Genomic DNA, 20,067 nt, shown 5'->3' with positions numbered 1-20,067 from the left:
GTAAACCCGGGAGGCGGAGCTTGCAGTGAGCTGAGATCCGGCCACTGCACTCCAGCCTGGGTGACAGAGCCAGACTCAGTCTCAAAAAAAAAAAAAAAAAATTAGGGTGTGGTGGCATGCGCCTGTGTCCCAGCTACTTGGGAGGTGGAGATTGCAGTGAGCCAAGGTCGCAACACTGCACTGCAGCCTGGGCGACGAAGTGAGACTCCATCTCGGAAAAAAAAAAAAAAAAAAAAAGAAAGGAAGTAATTCTAAACCTATAAACTTTTATCTGGATGTAAAAAAATGACTATCTAGGCCGGGCGCAGTGGCTCAAGCCTGTAATCCCAGCACTTTGGGAGGCCGAGACGGGCGGATCATGAGGTCGGGAGATCGAGACCATCCTGGCTAATACGGTGAAACCCCGTCTCTACTAAAAAATACAAAAAACTAGCCGGGTGAAGTGGCGGGTGCCTGTAGTCCCAGCTACTCGGGAGGCTGAGGCAGGAGAATGGCGTGAACCCGAGAGGAGGAGCTTGCAGTGAGCTGAGATCTGGCCACTGCACTCCAGCCTGGGTGACAGAGCAAGACTCCGTCTCAAAAAAATAAAAAAAAATAATAAAAAAAAAAATGACTATCTAAAACTTAGACTAGCATACCTGCTGATTCAGAAAGTACAGATTAAATTTAATTATGAAAACAGCTCTGGAAAAAAAAACTTTTTAAAATCTCTGGTTTTTTCTCTTTTTTCTGAAGCACTAACCTCTACGGCATTGTGCACCGAAAAACAGTCTAGCAAAGTCCAACTTTATCACACCCTTCTATATATCAGCTCATGAGACCTATCCACATGGGCATATATGCTGTATTGATTAAGGATCAGATGGGATCAAAAACATTCCTTCTACAATTTGGTCACCAAAATATGACTTCCATACAGACCTGATAATAGGCTTTCTTGATCTCTTTCTGGCTGGCATTTCGAGGCACTCCTAATATCTGGTAATAATCTTCCTTGGCCAAAGGGGCATTAGTGTGGAAGGAGGCAGTACAAATGAAAGGGTAATGTTTTGTTCCTAAAAAGGAAAAAAGAAAAAGAAAGAAAATCACTCTGGGAATGTTCTCAACAAAAGAAAACTGTGAGTACACGACCCACTGGTCTATATCTGTGAAGGAACAACCAACCTGGTAGGGTTTGGCTGTGTCCCCACCCAGATCTCATCTAGAATTTTAGTTCCCATAATCCCCATGTGTCATGGGAGGGACCTGATGGGAGGTAATTGAATCACAGGGGCGGTTACCTCCATGCTGTTCTCGCGATAATAAGTTCTCACGAGATCTGATAGTTTTATAAGGGGCTTTTCACCCTTTTGCTCGTTCTTCCTGCTGCCATGTTAAGAAGGATGTGTTTGCTTCTCCCTCCACCATGATCGCTGAGGCTTCCCCCGCCATGCTGAACTGTGAGATAATTAAACCTCTTTCCTTTAAAATTTACCCAGTCTTAAGTATGTCTTTATTAGCTGCATGATAACAGACTAATACACAGACTACAGCTTTAGGGCTGTTCCTGGCTAAGCCCACTGCAGACCAAACTCAATGTACTTCAATAATGGCTAAAGAAGCCACAGTATTCAATTAATATAGAGTATTGGATGAGGCTGATTCTCCTGCCTTATACTACTGGAGTGGTCTCAGCACACCACTAAAGGAATAATACTCCTGACTGGGAGATGAATAAAAAGGGATTCAGCTCCCCTTCTTATACCACATGAGCACTTACCATATGCTAGGTATTTTCATATTCTTCTGTAACACTTAATGCTTAACAACTCTCCACATTCTTTTCCCTCTATCTTGCAGCCTTGGGTACCGCTTAAGGAGCGGTTCTCAAGACTGTGGTCCCTGGACCAACAGCATCATTACATTGATGAAAATACAGACGTTCAAGCCTTACTCCACACATTCACCGGAAACTCAGGAGGTCTCCACCCACTAGGTGCCAGTAGAGAACTCCCCCTATGTCTCCAGGCATTGCCAAATGTCCCCTGGGAAGTAAGTGTCCCCTGCTGAGAACCAATGACAACTCAATCTAAGAAGGTCGGGGAAGAACTTCTAGGCATCAGTTGTTAAGCTGCAGAAACTGGCTGAGCTGCCCAGGAAAGCACTTGCCATTTTCAGTGGAAAACAAGTGGCAGTTACTAACTAGGATGACTTTGTACTTTGGATCTGGATTTGCAGCACCTTTTTTAACAGCAAGACAACAACTGCTTAAGAAACAAAGATGTTTTAGTTCATCCATTTAACAGATAGGAAGAGCGGGTTTTTTGGTTTTTTTGAGATGGAGTTTCGCTCTGTCTCCCAGGCTGGAGTGCAGTGACGCTATCCTGGCTCACTGCAAGCTCCAACTCCCGAGTTCACGCCATTCTCCTGCCTCGGCCTCCCAAGTAGCTAGGACTACAGACGCCCGCCACAATGCCCAGCTAATTTTTTTATATTTTTAGTAGAGACGAGGTTTCACCGTGTTAGCCAGGATGGTCTCGATCTCCTGACCTCGTGATCCACCTGCCTCGGCCTCCCAAAGTGCTGGGATTATAGGGGTGAGCCACCATGCCTGGCAGGTTTTCTGTTTGTTTGGTTTTTTTTTTGAGATGGAGTTTCACTCTTGTTGTCCAGACTGGTGTGCAATGGTACAATCTTGGCTCACTGCAACCTCTGCCTCCTGGGTTCAAGTGATTCTCCTGCCTCAGCCTCCCAAGTAACTGGGACTACAAGCATGCACCACCAGGCCCGGACTGCAATAGTGTTTTAATAGGTGAAATCTCTTTAAAAAGTGAATAAGCTGGGCCGGGCGTGGTGGCTCACGCCTGTAATCCCAGCACTTGGGGAGGCCAAGGCGGGCGGATCACCTGAGGTCTCCTATACTAAAAATACAAAATTAGCCAGGCGTGGTGGCGCATGCCTATAATCCCAGCTAGTCAGGAGGCTAAGGCAGGAGAATCGCTTGAACCTGGGAGGCAGAGGTTGCAGCGAGCCAAGATCACACCACTGCACTCCAGCCTGGGCAACAAGAGCAAAACTCCATCTCAGAAAACATAAAAAATAAATAAATAAATAAAAATAAGCCCGGGCACAGTGGCTCTCACCTGTAATCCCAGCACTTTGGGAACCTGAGGCGTGAGGATCGCTTGAGCCCAGGAGTTCGAAACCAGACTGGGCAACACAGAGACCCTGTCTCTATTAAAAATAAATAAATGGATCAAAGACTTGAACTCATAAGGCACACTAGATATGTTTGTAAATAGACTTATGACATGGAAAAAAAAAAAAGAGAGAGAGAAATAAATAGGCTAAGAGGGATTTGAATCCATACAGATTTATGCCTCTAAACTAGAGATTCTGTATGTGGTGGCAGTGGTGGTTAGAGATGATAATGATTAATGGGGCCTAGGAATAAGAAGGGCCTTAGAGTTATGCTAAGGAGTCTGGATTTTATCCTAAGAGCAATAGGGAGCCACTGCAAATGTTAAACAAAGAACTCATTGGGTTTGCATGAGAAACAACTGTAGGCCGGGCGCGGTGGCTCACACCTGTTGTAATCCTACCACTTTGGGAGGCCGAGGAGGGTGGATCACCTGAGGCCAGAAGTTTGAGACCAGCCTGGCCAACATGGTGAAACCTTGTTTCTACTAAAAATGCAAAAATTAGCTGGTCATGGTGGTGCACATCTATAATCCCAGCTACTCCAGAGGCTGAGACATGAGAATTGCTTGAACCTGGGAGGCTGAGGTTGCAGTGAACCAAGATCGTGCCACTACACTCCAGCCTGGGCAACAGAGCAAGACTCCATCTGAAAAAAAAAAAAAAGAGAGAGAGAGAGAGAGAGTAACAACTCTAGGAAGTCTGGGAGACTACTTGAAGTTAATGAGCACAAAATACAGCCAGAGGTGTTGAACACATCCAAGTAGCAGGCCAGGTAAAGGATAATCAGAGAGGAGAATGAATAGGAATGGTCAGCATACTTAAAATTAGAAATAGGAAATAAATCTGTGTGTTTGGCATACCCAATACCCTGGGAATATAAAAAGCACACTGGAAGCAGTAGGGGTCAGGAGACCACTATTGTGTTTCTTCAGTCAGACTTGAGAAAACACTAGAGCTGGTTTATTATTGAACCTGTACTCCACCCTCTTTTTATGTAGGAATAAGGGGTTGCCCTGGCCCAGTCCAGCCTCTCTCTCACCACTCCTTCCAATGTCAGAAGGCTGAGGCTGGTAGTGACCTGTGGCAGCTGTGACTTCAACATCGTGGGCAGAGAACACGGACTGGAGTTAGTACAGAGATAGTAACGCACAAAACTGCATGTGGATAAAGACAAATCACGTTTAATTACAAGATTGATGGCTTTGTTTTTTCTTTTTTTTGAGTCAGAGTCTCGCTCTGTCGCCCAGGCTGGAGTGCGGTGGTGTGATCTCAGTTCACTGCAACCTCCGTCTCCCAGGTTCAAGCGATTCTTCTGCTTTAGCCTCTCAAGTAGCCAGGACTACAGGCACACACCACCACAGCTCACTAATTTTTGTATTTTTAGTAGGTAAGAAGTTTCACCACGTTGGCCAGGCTGGTCTCAAACTCCTGACCTCAAGTGATCCACCGGCCTCGTCCTACCAAAGTGCTGGGATTACAGGCATAAGCCACCATCCCCAGTCTAATGACTTTTGACATTATTCAAAGGGCATCAATGATTAACAATAATTAGAGTCCATTTAATAGACAATTTATTTTATCAGATATGACCAGTAAATGTCCTGTCCTTTTTAGAACAACCCAGAATAAAATAAGCCTCCAAGTCGTTCCAAGAATGGCCAACCTACTGTCCAACAACTGCTTTTTTTTTTTTTTTTGACAGGGAGTCTGACTCTTGTTGCCCAGGCTGCAGTGCAGTGGTGCGATCTCGGCTCACTGCAACCTCTGCCTCCTGGGTTCAAGTGATTCTCCTGCCTCAGCCTCCCGAGTAGCTGGGATTACAGGAACCCGCCACCATGCCTGACCAATTTTTTCTATTTTTAGTAGAGATAAGCTTTGGCCATGTTGTCCAGGCTGGTCTCAAACTCCTGACCTCAGGTGACTAACCCATCTCCCAAAGTGCTGGGATTACAGGCATGAGCCACAATGCTTGGCCACCAACAACTGCTTTCTTTCTGCTTGGAAGAAAAGTCAGATTTAAAGGGTTGTTATGTCATCTTACTACTAGATTTGAGACAAGATCACAGACTAGTGTTTGGAAGCTGAGTTGATGACCTTTTTAATTTTTTTTTTTAAGAGACAGGGGTCTCATTATGTTGCCTAGGCCAAACTCCAATTCCTGGACTCCAGCAATCCTCCCACCCCAACCTCCTGAGTAGCTAGGACCAGAGGCTCGCCACCACATGGCTTCTCAGTTGATGACTTTATTTATTCATTAATTTTTTGGTAGAGAAAGAGTCATACTCTGTCGCCCAGGCTGGAGTGACGTCATCATGGCTCAGTGCAGCTTCAACCTCCTGGGCTCAAGGGATTCTCCCACCTCAGCCTCCCGGGCAGCTAGGAGTTCAGGCAGTTGCCACCACAGTCAGCTAATTTTTTTTTTTTTTTTTTCTGAGACATGGTTTCGCTCTTGTTGCCCAGGCTGGAGTGCGATGGCGCGATCTCGGCTCACAACAACCTCCGACTTTCAGGTTCAAGCAATTCTCCTGCCCCAGCCTCCCGAGTACCTGGGATTACAGGCAAGTGCCACCAGGTCTGGCTAATTTTGTAATTTTTGTAGAGACAGAGTTTCTCCATGTTGATCAGGCTGGTGTCAAACTCCCAACCTCAGGTGATCTGCCCATGTAGCCCTCCCAAAGTGCTGGGATTACAGGCGTGAGCCACCGCATCCAGCCAGTCAGATAATTTTTAAAAATATTTTTGTAGGCCGGGCACGGTGGCTCACACCTGTAATCCCAGCACTTTGGGAGGCCGAGGTGGGTGGATCACGAGGTCAAGAGATGGAGACCATCCTGGCCAACATGGTGAAATCCCGTCTCTACTAAAAATAGAAAAATTAACTGGGAGTGGTGGCACGTGACTGTAGTCCCAGCTACTCAGGAGGCTGAGGCAGGAGAATTGCTTGAACCCAGGAGGTGGAGGTTGCAGTGAGCCGAGATCACAGTGAGCCAAGATTGCATCACTGCACTCCAGCCTGGCTACAGAGCAAGACTCCATCTAAAAAAAAAAAAAAAAAGAAAGAAAAAAAAAAATTTTTGTAGAGATGGGATTTCCCTATGTTGCCCAGGCTGGTCCCAAACTGCTAGGCTCATGTGATCCTCCTGTCTCAGTGCCAGCATAGTGCTGGATTTACAGTTGTGAGCCACCCTGCCCAACCACTTGATGACTCTACCTGTGAAAACAGAACATATATACCCTGAAGGATGCCGCCTCTCACCTGTGTACACTACCTGATACAAAACTTGCCCGTGCCAGGTTATAAGCTCACTTGGGGAACAAAACAGCTAACCGCAGTTCTTAGTAACAGCCTCACACAATGCTTAGTACTTAGTGCCTCTCTTTCACATACACAATAACAACAAATGCTCCCAAATTTGTACAGCTGCAACTTGAACAAATTTGGCTTAATAAAAGAAGTCACCTAAGGAATTAATATTTGAATAAAAAGATGCAGCCAGATTCTGTTTAAAACAACCTTGACATTAGAAAATGTTAGCAAGCTCTAAAAATGACCACTTTTGCTCATGTTGAAAAATCGAGCCTGGCTTGGTGGCTCACGACTGTAACTCTGGCACTTTGGGAGGCCAAGGTGGAAGGGTCATTTGAGGCCAGGAGTTTGAAACCAGCCTGGGCAACATAGTAGGACCATGGCTCTACAGAATAAAAAAATATGTATGTGTCTAAGAAAAAAATAAACAAAAAAAATCCATCATGACATCTCTCCAAATAATCCACAGGAAACCTAGAAAGAATACTGAACAGACAACTGCTCCTTCCATGAGGTATACAAATGCAGGGACAGAATTTAAAAATTCACTCTTGGGCCAGGCCTAGTGGCTGACACCTGTAATCCCAGCACTTTGGGAGGCCAAGGTGGGCAGATCACTTGAATCCAGGAGTTCAAGACCAGCCTGGCCAACATGGTGAAATCCCGTCTCTAATAAACATATAAAAGCTGACCAGGCACGATGGCTGACACCTGTAATCCCAATACTTTGGGAGGCCAAGGCGGGCGGATCATCTGAGGTCACGAGTTCGAGACCAGCCTGGCCAACACGGTGAAACACCGTCACTCCTAAAAATACAAACATTAGCCAGGTGTGGTGGTGGACACCTGTAATCCCAGCTACCAGGGAAGCTGAGGCAGGAGAACTGCTTGAACCCGGGAGGCGGAGCTTGCAGTGAGCTGCAATCACACCGCTTACACTCCAGCCTGGGCAACAGAGCAAGACCCCGTCTCAAAAAAAACCAAAAAAACCTAGGCATGGTGGCACACACCTGTAATCCCAGCTACTCGGGAGGCTGAGGCAGGAGAATCGCCTGAATCCGGCAGACAGAGGTTGCAGTGAGCCAGGATCACATCACAGTGAGCCACCGCGCCCGGCCCCCAGTCTCTTTTCTTTACATTGCATGAAGTAACCACAATTACTGATACTTTAACAACTGTCTACTATGTAAGTATTACAAACTGGATTGCAATAGGAAGTTACGTGGTATAAATTCTCTTCTCAGGGCCCTTTATTAATCTTTATACATTTATACATAGCTTAAATATCATCTGCACAAATTCTGGAGGACACGAAACTAGCACAATTCAGGTACATACAATATACAGCACAAAACACACAGCATAAGAAAACATGGTTAAGCAGGGCACGGTGGTTCACGCCTGTAAACCCAGCACTTTGGGAAGCCAAGGGGGAGCGGATCACCTGAGGTCAGGAGTTTGAGACCAGCCTGGCGAACATGTAGAAACCATCTCTATAGGGCCGGGCGCGGTGGCTGAAGCCTGTAATCCCAGCACTTTGGGAGGCCGAGACGGGCGGATCACGAGGTCAGGAGATCGAGACCATCCTGGCTAACACGGTGAAACCCCGTCTCCACTAAAAAATACAAAAAACTAGCCGGGCGAGGTGGCGGGCGCCTGTAGTCCCAGCTACACAGGAGGCTGAGGCAGGAGAATGGCGTAAACCCGGGAGGTGGAGCTTGCAGTGAGCTGAGATTGTGCCAGTGCACTCCAGCCCAGGCGACAGAGTGAGACTCCGTCTCAAAAAAAAAAAAAAAAAAAGAAACCATCTCTATAAAAGACAACAAAAATTAGCCAGGCGTGGTGACATGTGCCTGTAATCCCAGCTACTTGGGAGGCATGAGGCAGGAGAATCTCTTGAACCCAGGAGGCAGAGGTTGCAGTCAGTTGAGATCCAGCCACTGCACTCCAGCCTGGGCAACAGAGCAAGACTCTCACAAAAAAAAAAAAAAAAAAAGAAAGAAAGAAAAGAAAACATGGCTAAGCACTTCAAAGCTTAACGTATAATTCAGTATCACCTCAGGCAATGAAATCAAGGCTCCACCTCTTTGTGACATTTGTAAGTGGTTTAACATCTAAGCCTCGGTATCTTTATAAAATGGAATAACAGTGCCTCTCATGTGGAAATGTGATGTAAGGGGGGAACGATGCCTGGCCAACAGTAAGTGCTCAATAAATGTCTGACTGTGTTATTATTACAATCACCAACTAAGGACTTCTAAAAAGATTGTTAACTGTGCCCTTGAATTAGCATCACGTGGTAGAAAGAGCATAAGCTAAGACACGACAGCTATGGGTTTGAGACAACTCTTCCCGTCTAACTTCATGACCTTGGGCTGGTCGATTCCTCTGTTGAATCTCAGTTTCCCATTCTCTAAAATGGGGATGACGACAGGCATCTTGCAGGGTTTTTGTAACAAAGTACCTAGGCCTCTCCGAATGGCAGTTAGCTCTTCCCTTCCGCTACGGGCCAGAAGGTGGAGAGATGGGAAAGAAAGCGGACGAGGGAGCAGCGGCCCCCAGAAATGTTGACAGAGAGGTGAAGGTTCACGGTCTACGGGGCGTTTCATCACCGCCGCCGGAGGCTCCACGCTTCTCTCCCTTCCCTGACGGCTGAGTAGCCTCTTAGGCCTCCCCGCCTCCTGCCTGCCTGTGTCTCCGGCAATTTTGCATCTGGGTCGGAAGACACCCTCCACCCCACTACTCCCGCAGCCGCAGTCACAGCGAGGAGACTCACTCCTTTCTAGGCCCTGAAACCGCCACTCGGGAATTGGAACCTGCCCTCACCTGTGAGGCTGACACCAGGTCTCAATGTCAGCAGCGCTCTGGGGCCGCGAGAGGTCAAAGAAGACGCAAAGGCGGGGACGCTCAGCTTGCGGCTCATCCATGCCCCCACCACGCCCTCCCTGGGTGGCCGAGCCCCTCTCCCCAGTGCAGCCGGCAGCCGCGGGGTCCCCACAGCCACCAGCAACCAGCGTGTGGAGCACCGCGCCGCCATCTTGGCCGGGGGACACTGCGCCTGCGCCGCCCGGCTCTAGGGGGCCTCGCGGGAACGGCGGGCGCGCGTTAGAGGCGCATGCGTGGCGCATGCGTGGGACACGCGCAGCCGCACCCAACGCGCCTTCCGGGGAGCAATCGCCAAAACGGGGTTTGCTCTGAAGAGTGTTGTTCGGTAGACTTGCCCTGCAGAACCTCGTTATTCTGTGCTAGACAATCAGTGAGTGTACGTTATCGGTGTAAGAACCTGGTTGAATGTAGCCGAACGTAACTGGTCCGAGGTTTCTGGCTAAGGGCGAGACTACAAGTCCCGGCATGCAAAGCGGCCCTCCGTCGCGCCGCTCCCACTATGCAGTGCATGGTTCCCTCTTGCTGACCCTGAGACTTACGGCGAATTGCGTGAGCTTTACTCACGTGGTCTCCGCGCGCTTCTAGTAAATCTTCGCCGCCACCCCCAAAGCCTGGCCGGTGTCTCACTTTCTCTTAGGCTGATTCCCCACCCGCCTTCTCTAACAAGACTCAGTTCTCTCCTTTTTTTTTTTGTTCCTTTGGGCACAGTCTCGCTCTGTCGCGGCTGAAGTGCAGTGGCGCGATCTCGACTCAATGCAACCTCCGCCTCCCGGGTTCAAGCAGTTCTCTGCCTCAGCCTCCCGAGTAGCTGGGATTACAGGCGCGTGCCACCACACCCGGCTAATTTTTTTGTATTTTTAGTATAGACGGGGGTTTCACCATCTTGGCCAGGCTGGTCTTGGAACTCCTGACCTCGTGATCCACCCACCTCGGCCTCCCAAAGTGCTGGGGTTACAGGCGAGAGCCACGGCGGCTACCTTAGCTCTCTCCTTAAGCATGTTAGCCTTTTCCAAACCTGCAGTGAACTTGCTGGTTCAGAATGGGAGCCGTGCTGCCCAAAAACTAAATTAGCAAAACTTGTGAGCGCCTACTGTGTGTCATGCATGTTCTAGAATATCGGGGATACAACGATGCATGATACACCATCTCTGCTCGGGAGGAGCAATGACCCGAGAGAGGCTCCTTACCAACTAATAATGTTAAATGCTATCATAGGAATAAGCACTGTTACAGGCATACAAAGTGAAGGAGTCATTCCATTTCTAAAATGGGGGAGAGGAAGTTTGGGATGTCAGGGCTTCTGAGAGGTAAGATTCAAATTGGACATCGATGAAAAAGTGTGTTTAAGCCGTAAATTTAAGAGTATGTGATGAGGCCGGTCGCAGTGACTCACACCTGTAATCCCAGCACTTTGGGAGGCCGAGGTGGGCAGATCACGAGGTCAGGAGTGTGAGACCAACCTGGCCAACATGGTGAAACCCCGACTCTACTAAAAATACAAAAATTAGCCAGGCATGGTAGCATACACCTGTAATCCCAGGTACTCGGGAGGCTGAGGCAGGAGAATCGCTTGAACCCAGAGGCGGAGGTTGCGGGGAGCCAAGATCCCACCACTGCACTCCAGCCTGGGTGAAAGAGCAAAACTCCGTCTCAAAAAGAAAAAATGTGGTAAGATGCGGCTAGGAAGGGAGACCTGACCTGGTTAGTCTTGCAAAGGACTTCCAATTTTCACACTCCCACCATCATCACCACCTCAAGCACCAGGAAGAAAACCTGAGGATTCTTGGTTGGGTTTAAAACAATCTGTGCTCATAAATCTTTGCCCCCATCCCCAAAGCCTGGGAATCTGTGCTACTCCCCCTCCCCCCTACTCCCAGCATTGTTACACCAAATTTTTGTGTACGTGGATGTTAATTTGGGTAGATACCCATAGCTTTTGTCAAATTCTCCACAGGCATTGAGACTTGAAGATTAAAAACCACCAGTCCTTTGAAGAACAGTGAGCAAGCTTTCGTAAATTGCAAGTAATAGTTGAAGAGAGTTGGGCTACGGAATGGAGAGGACTGAGATGAACAAGGGTGTTGGGAGGTGAGCAAAAGAGTTCTTTAATACATTCAGCAAATACTTAAATGACCAGCATAGTGATTAAGCGTATGGGTTCTGGGCAGGGCGCAATGGCTCACACCTGGCAATCCCAGCACTCTGGGAGGCCAAGGCGGGTGGATCACCTGAGGTCAGGAGTTTGAGACCAGCCTGGCCAACACGGTGAAACCCTGTCTACTAAAAATACAAAAATTAGCTGAGTGTGGTGGCAGGTGCCTGTAATCCCAGCTACTTGGGAGGCTGAGGCAGGAAAATTGCTTGAACCCGGGAGGTGGAGGTTGCAGTGAGCTGAGATTGTGCCACTGCACTCCAGCCTGGGCAACAGGGTGAGACTCCATCTTAACAATAAAGAAAAAGAGTATGGATTCTGTGCTAGGCATGGTGGCTCATGCCTGTAAATCCCTGCACCTTGGGAGGCTGAGGCCGGAGGATCACTTGGGCCCAGAAGTTCAAGACCAGCCTTGGCAACATAGCAAGACCTCGTCTTTACAAAAAAAAATTTTTTAATTGGCCAGGCATGGTGACACATGCTTGTGGTCCCAATTATTTGGGAGACCGAGGTGGGAGGACCACTTGAGTCCAGGAGTTCAAGGCTACAGTGAGCTATGATAGTGCCACTGCATTGCTGTCTGAGCAACAGAGCAAGACACTTTCTCAAAAAAAAGTATAGCTCTGGAATCAGACTGCCTGGGATTGAATTCTAGCTGTGCGACTTACCATCTGTGTGTCCTTGGGCAACTTCACTCTGTTCCTCTGTTTCCTTTTCTCTAGAATGGGGACATAGGCCAGGCACGGTGGCTCATGCCTGTAATCCCAGCACTTTGAGAGGCTGAGGTGGGAGGATTGCTTGACCCTGGGAGGCTGAGGTTGCAATGGGCCATGATTGTGCTACCGTACTCCAGCCTGGGTGACAAATGAAGACCATATCTCTTTTTTTTTTTTTTTTTTTTTGAGACGGAGTCTGGCTCTGTCGCCTGGGCTAGAGTGCAGTGGCCGGATCTCAGCTCACTGCAAGCTCCGCCCCCCGGGTTTTCGCCATTCTCCTGCCTCAGCCTCCCGAGTAGCTAGGACTACAGGCGCCCGCCGCCTCACCCGGCTAGTTTTTTTTTATTTTTTAGTAGAGACGGGGTTTCACCGTGTTCGCCAGGATGGTCTCGATCTCCTGACCTCGTGATCCGCCCGTCTCGGCCTCCCAAAGTGCTGGGATTACAGGCTTGAGCCACCGCGCCCGGCCTCCATATCTCAAATAAATAAGCCAGGACTTAGTAGTAACGACCTCGGCCCGGTGTGGTGGCTCACGCCTGTAATCCCAGCACTTTGGGAAGCTGAGGTGGGAGGATCACCTGAGATTCTAGACCAGCCTGGCCAACACGGTGAAACCCCGTCTCTCCTAAAAAGTACAAAAATTGCCAGGCATAGTGGCTCATGCCAGTAATCCTAGCACTTTGGGAGGCTGAGGCAGGTGGATCACCTGAGGTCAGGAGTTGAAGACCAGCCTGGGCCACTTGGTGAAACCCTGTCACTACAAAAATACAAAAATGAGGCCGGGCACGGTGGCGCACGCCTGTAATCCCAGCACTTTGGGAGGCCAAGGTGGGCAGATCACAAGGTCAGGAGTTTGAGACCAGTCTGGCCAACATAGTGAAACCCTGTCTCTACTAAAAATACACAAAAAATTAGCTCGGTGTGATGGTGTGCACCTGTAATACCAGCTACTCAGGAGGCTGAGGCAGGAGAATCACATGACTCTGGGAGGTGGAGGTTGCAGTGAGCCTAGATTGTGCTACTGCACTTCAGCCTGGGTGACAGAATGAGACTCCGTCTCCAAAAAAAAAAAAAAAAAAAAAAGAAACAAAAATACAAAAATGAGCCGGGCACAGCAGCACGTGCCTATAATCCCAGCTACTTGGGAGGCTGAGACACGAGAATCATTTGAACCCAGGCTGCAGTAACCTGAGATTGCACCACTGCACTATAGCCTGGGCAACAGAGTGAGACTCCTTCTCAAAAAAAGAAAAAATATTAACCAAGTGTGGTGGCACTTACCTGTAGTCCCAGTTACTGGGGAGGCTGAGGCAGGAGAATCACTTGAACCTGGGAGGTGGAGGTTGCGGTGAGCCGAGATCACACCACTGCATTCCAGCCTGCACAACACAGCAAGACTCTGTCTCAAAACAGCACAAAATATAGTAATGACCTCAAAGGGTGATCTGAGTGAAATCATGTAAAGGCGTCCTATAGTACTTGATGCGTAGCCAGTGCTCAGTCTGCGTTAGCCCCATGTGCCAGACTCCACTAAGCACTGAGAATACTAAGAACTCAGACACAGTTACTTACTCACAGGGAGCCCAAAACTTAGGGGAAATGGGGGTTGGGGGAATGTTAGTGGTTGAGAAGAACAACTTTCAAGAATAGAAGCTGAGAATAAGAGCCAAAAGGCCTTTCATTTACTACCTCAGAGTGAGTGAGGAACTAGAGGAGAGCTCAGTAATATGAAAACTGTCACCGTTGTAACTTCCCCCTTTTTTTTTTTAATTTTTGTTTATCCCCCATCTATTTCCCCATAGTGATGAACGGTAAAAATCCTCCACGTCAAAAGGGTGTGTGTGTTCTGGTTTTCAGGGATAGCAGGAAGGCTGATTGTCGGGGAACCAGTATTTTCTGTTATGAAGCAGAGAACTCTTAAGGAGTGGAGTGGAGTGGATGATGGTAATTACCAAAGGAAAGGACAAAGTCCTTGGGACCTGCCACACAGAAGAAAGAAAAACATGGGAAAGACTCCCAGCTGAGAGCAGCCCAGGCCTATGCCTGGTCTCTTTTTGGTGCTAGACTTTATTATTATTATTTTTTAAGCCAATGTTTTGCTCTTATCCAGGCTGGAGTGCAATGGTGCGATCTCAACTCACCGCAACCTCCACCTCCCGAGTTCAAGCGATTCTCCTGCGTCAGCCTCCTGAGTAGCTGGGATTACAGACATGCGCCACCACGCCCAGCTAATTTTGTATTTTTGGTACAGATTGGGTTTTGCCATGTTGGCCAGGCTGGTCTCGAACTCCTGACCTCAAGTGATCTGCCCACCTCAGCCTCCCAAAGTGCTGAGATTACAGGCGTGAGCCACTGTTCCCTGGCTTTGTTTTCTATTTTGATATGAGCACAACCCTATGAGGTAGGTAGGGGGAGGACTATTCCCGTTTTCACAAACAGACACACCCCCTACAAAGGAAAAAAACAATAAAATAGGCTCTGCAAGATGAAAAGACTTGTCCAAGGCCACATAGCTAGTAAGTGAGTGAATCAAGACCCAATCCCAGGTCTTCTCACAATAAAACCGTGTTTCTTTTCCTTTAAATCACATGCCTATCAGTCGTCATTGTGATCAGTATCTCTCAGGCATATGGCTCTTGAGAGTTTCTGAAGTACTTTCTCATGCTTATTTTCATTTGCTTTTCACAACAAAAGAGAGGCAGGGCAAGCATTTATTACTACCACGGGTACAAACTGCTGCCCTGCCTTTCAAGGACTTTTGCTGCGACTAGACACAAATGGATCCATCCCAGGCTTGTTGCCAAAGACTGCAGGAGCCACAAGCTACACCTATCCACAGTGCTAGTCAGAATATGACCACATGTTCTCCAGGCAGAAGCTCAAAAATGTGAGCTTTAAGGAGAAACAGGCCGGGCGCAGTGGCTCACGCTTGTAATCCTAGCACTTTGGGAGGCCGAGGTGGGCAGATAGCCTGAGCTCAGGAGTTTGAGACCAGCCTGGGCAACATGGCGAAATCCCGTATCTACTAAAAATACAAAAATTAGCTGGCTAGGGTGGTATGCGCCTGTAATCCCAGCTACTCGGGAGGCTGAGGCAGGAGAATCGTTGGAATCCAGGAGACAGAGGTTGCGGTGAGCTGAGATCGTGCCACTGTACTCCAGCCTTGGCGACAGACTCTGTCTCAAAAAAAAAAAAAAAACCCAGAAAGTAGAAATAAATGTTACTTGCAAAGGGCACACAAAGTCGTAAGTGTTTCCCCCTCCACACTTCATTTCACTAGACCAGCAATTCTACTGAGCCTGTTCCCCAACTCCTGAGCTGTGGGTGTGTCTGTGAGAGCTGGGAAGGAGTTTAATGGTGCTCCTCCACAATGCTGGGCTGAAGGCAACGGGACACAAGAGGGTCTCCGTGATTTCTTGCTGAAACCACTGATTATTTGAAGTATAATGGAAGTGACCAAATTCATGGCTGCCAATGGCTGCAACTCTCCCATGTGAGCTCAGAGCTCTTCTACAGAGGGCAGAAGAGCTTCAGCCCAGCTCTTCAGGGACATGATTTCTCGAAGTGTAGCATTTTCTTTACTTCACATATACTTCACAGAGAGTATAGGACAATTCCAAGCGGGTGAGGAATGTGTGGTCCAGATGTGCTGGTCTGTGATGTCTGTAGCAGGTGCAGTTCCCTGTGAAAGGGGATGAGCTGTGCCTCGGTCACCTGGGATCCAGTGGGACCACTGTCCTGATGATTTTCTTTTTACTTTATATTTTTTTGAGATGAAGTCTCGCTTTTGTCCCCAGGCTGGAGTGCAATGGAGTGATCTCGGCTCATTGCAACCTCCGCCTCCCGGGTTCAATTGATTTTCCTACCTCCGCCTCCCGAGTAGCTGGAATTACAGGCGCCTGCCACTACGCCTGGCTAATTTTTGTATTTTTAGTAGAGACGGGGTTTCACCATGGTGGCTAGGCTGGTCTTGAACTCCTGACCTCAGGTGATCCACCCACCTCGGCCTCCCAAAGTACTGGGATTACAGGCGTGAGCCACCATGCCCAGTCACCTGATGATTTTCTTTGTTTTCTTTTTTTGTTTGTTTTGTTTTGAGACAGAGTCTTGCCCTGTGGCCCAAGCTGGAGAGCAATGGCGCGATCTCAACTCACTGCAACCTCCGCCTCCCGAGTTCAAGCAGTTCTCTGCCTCAACCTCCCATGTAGCTGGGATTACAAGCACCAACCACCACGCCCAGCTAATTTTTGTATTTTTAGGAGAGAGAGGGTTTCGCCATCTTGGCCAGGCTGGTATAGAACTCCTGACCTCTTGATCCACCCGCCTCGGCCTCCCAAAGTGCTGGGATTATAGGCATGAGCCACTGCACCTGGCCAACCTGATGATTTGCTAAAAATCTTTTTGGACTGGGCACAGTGGCTTATGCCTGTAATCCTAGCACTTTGGAAGGCTGAGACAGTGGATCACTTGAGGTCAGGACCAGCCTGGTAAACATGGCAAAACCCCATCTCTACTAAAAATAGAAAAATTAGGACTAGTGGTGCACACTTGTAATCCCAGCTACTCAGGAGGCTGAGGCAGGAGAATCACTTGAACTCAGGAGGTGGAGGTTGCAAGTGAGCGGAGATCACACCACTGCACTCCAGCCTGGGCAACAGAGTGAGACTCTGTCTCAAACAAACGAAAAACCTTTTCAATAAACCACAAGTGACTTTGGCTCACAGTAAATGTGCTTCTGCCCAAACTAAGAAAAAATGTAAGCATTGCTTTTCAAACCTTAGAAATGCAAGAATCAGCTGGGTGCATTGGCTCATTCCTGTAATCCCCACACTTTGGCAGGCCAAGTTGGGAGGATTGCTTGAGACCAGCCTGAGCAATAGAATGAGACCTCATCTCGACAAAACATTTTTAAAAATTGAAAAATAAAAAATTAGGTGGGAGTGTTGGCTTGCACCTGTAGTCCAGGAGACTTAGATGGGAGGTTCGATCACCTGATCCCAGGAGACAGAGGTTGCAGTGAGTCAAGATTGCACTGCTGGAGTACAATCAGGGCAACGGAGTGAAACCTTGTCTCAGAAAAAAAAGAAAAATGCAAGAATCTCTGTTTTAAAGGTAAAAAAGGCTGGGCACGGTGGCTTACACCTTTAATCCTAGTACTTTGAGAGACCAAAGCAGGAGGATCACTTGAGCCCAGGAGTTGGAGACCAGCCTGGGCAACATAGTGAGACTGCATCTCTACAAAAATAAAAAGAAAATGGGCTAGGCGCAGTGGCTCATGCCAGTAATCCCAGCACTTTGGGAGGCCCATGCGGGCGAGCGGATCACTTTGGGAGGCCAGGCAGGAGTTCAAGACCAGCTTGGCCAACAAGGTGAAACCCCGTTTTTGTTTTTTTTTGTTTTTCTTTTTTTTTTTGAGATGGAGTCTTGTTCTGTCACCAGGCTGGAGTACAATGGCGCGATCTTGGCTCACTGCAACCTCCGCCTCCTGGGTTCAAGTGATTTCCCGGCCTCAACCTCCTGAGTAGCTGGGACTACAGGCGTGTGCCACCACGCTCAGCTAATTTTTTTTTTTTTTTTTTTTTTTTTTAGTAGAGATGGGGGTTTCATCATGTTGACCAGGATGGTCTTGATCTCCTGACCTCATGATCCGCCTGCCTCAGCCTCCCAAAGTGCTGGGATTACACGTGTGAGCCACCACGCCCGGCTGGTGAAACCCCGTTTCTACTAAAAATATAAAAATTAGCCAGGCGTGGTGTTCCGTGCCTGTAATCCCAGGTACTCGGGAGGCTGAGGCAGGAGAATAGCTTGAACCCGGGAGGCGGAGGTTGCGGTCAGCCGAGATTGCCGCCATTGCACTCCTGCCTGGGCAACAAGAGCGAAACTTCGTGTCAAGAAAATAAAAAATAATGACTGTAGTCTAGAGAGTGACCACTCGTCTCACATGTTCTCAGACCCTTTCTGGCTGAAGAGAATGATTCCATAAGAGTTCAGAGTATTCCGGCTGCCACAAACTTAAGCAGAATAAATTACTTTGTGAATTGCAAAGTTGAACTGGAGGGCCTCCGATATTCCTCCCAGTCCCACAAACCTGTGAATAACCAGCTTTGTTTCTTTATACTCCTAGTAATGCAGACAACTCCACTGTTTGTCTTAAGGGTACTGGAAGACACCTGTCTACCCTGAATGGCTGTCCATCAAATGGCAGGTCAAATTCCAGCAAAACAGTGATGGCTGGTTAGCCTGCTGCCTGGCATTAGTGATTTGGATTTCACAAGTCCTGTTTTCAAGAATAATTAATAACAAACAAGAATTTGAGAGTTCATTGTAATGAGGCCCTCATTCTGGAAAACTCAAAAACAATTTGTACAACTGAAGGAAGTAACATTAGCAGAAAGAAAAAGGGCCTAGTGATGAAGAAGAGGGCAAAAACCCTGCAGAAAAGCCTGGAAGAGGCTCATGATGCGTCCCAATTTTTCACTGTGATGCCAAAGAAAGAAGTTTCCAACCTGCTGTCAATCTTCTGGGAAATCAGTGATTTCAACAAATCAGAGTTTCTGTGGGAGAGGGATAAATGAGGCCGGCTTCAATGCCAACAAGCTCCTTAGATCTAGTTACCTGTCCCTGAACTGACTATTCATTAAAATGCACATTGAAAACATTTTTTTTGGCTGGGCGCTGTAGCTCACGCCTGTAATCCCAGCACTTTGAGAGGCTAAGGCAGGTAAATCACCTGAGGTCAGGAGTTTGAGAGAGCAGCCTGGCCAACATGGTGAAATCCTGTCTTTACTAAAAATACAAAAAAAATGGCTGGGTGCCTTGGCACATACCTGTAATCCCAACATTTCGGAAGGCTGAGGGAGAATCACGAGGTCAGGAGTTAGAGAGCAGCCTGACCCACATGGTAAAACCCCGTCTCTTACTAAAACTACAAAAATTAGCCAGGCACGGTGGCAGGCACTTGTAATCCCAGCTACTCAGAATACTGAGGCAGGAAATCTGCTTGAACCCAGGAGGCAGAGTTTGCAGTGAGCCAAGATTGTGCCATTGTACTGCAGACTGGGCAACAGAGAGACTTCATCTCAAAAAACAAAAAAAATAGCCGGGTGTGGTGGCGTGCACCTGTAATCCCAGCTACTCGGGAGGCTGAGGCAAGAGAATTGCTTGAACCCGCGAGGCAGAGGTTGCAGTGAGCTGAGATTGCGCCACTGCACTCCAGCCTGGGTGACAGGAACTCCGTGTCAAATAAATAAATAATAAAATTAAAAGTTATTATTATAATTATTTTTAGAGACAGGGTCTCTTTCTGTCCACCTGGCTGGAGTGCAGTGGCACGATCACAGATCACTGCAGCCTCGACCTCTTGGACTCAAGGGATCCTCCTGCCTCAGTCTCCCAAAGTCCGGGATTACAGACGTGCACCGCGCCTGGCCCGATGCAGAGGCTTTTGAGTAGGCCCGGCGGACAGGGATTTGCCGGTCTACCTAGGCCCCTGTTCCCCCTCTGTCTCTTACCCTTGGTGTGAGCTGGGGACCAACAGCTTACATTCTCCTTTAGCGTAGGGTTTCCTGTCTCGAAATGGAGCTAATTTCTCCCTCTCTACCGGAAGAGGTAGATAGTGCTGGAAGGCGTGCTAGGTACACCGCAAATACTCCACAGCAAATCCTGAACACAAAATCGCGGATGCTGCAACCCAGACCCCACGCAAGCAAGCACCACACGGTACGTGGGCGGACAGCTGCGCCCCACGTGACCTCCCACCCGCGCCTGTCCGTCCCCTCGATATCAGGGCGTGGCCTCGGGGGGCGGGACCGGCGGTGAGCGAGCGA

General features: G+C 48.3%; 1 protein-coding gene across 9 annotated transcripts in view; it reads right to left on the bottom strand.

The window, feature by feature from the left end:
- The window catches only part of DNAJA3 (DnaJ heat shock protein family (Hsp40) member A3), a 44,163-nt gene that overhangs the window by 23,304 nt on the left and 792 nt on the right, over positions 1-20,067 (bottom strand). For 2 of the 9 annotated variants that reach the window (XM_074028748.1, XM_074028750.1), the window contains exons 1-3: positions 19,753-19,985; positions 13,523-13,640; positions 922-1,055 (exon numbers count right to left, since the gene is read on the bottom strand). Coding sequence is in view for 5 of the 9 variants with exons in the window: in XM_005591116.4 (XP_005591173.3) it covers positions 922-1,055; positions 9,314-9,524 (345 nt within the window). In the remaining 4 variants the exon portion in view is untranslated. Of the gene's footprint in view, positions 1-921; positions 1,056-9,313; positions 9,539-13,522; positions 13,798-19,752; positions 19,986-20,067 lie in introns of those variants that run through there. The other 7 variants (XM_074028749.1, XM_074028751.1, XM_065536914.1 and 4 more) reach the window with 4 other exon arrangements.

This window comes from Macaca fascicularis, chromosome 20, assembly GCF_037993035.2.
Source record: "Macaca fascicularis isolate 582-1 chromosome 20, T2T-MFA8v1.1".
Lineage (NCBI taxonomy): Eukaryota > Metazoa > Chordata > Mammalia > Primates > Cercopithecidae > Macaca > Macaca fascicularis.
The sequence above is the reverse complement of the archived record's forward strand: the minus strand, read 5'-3'. Positions and strand labels throughout refer to the sequence as shown.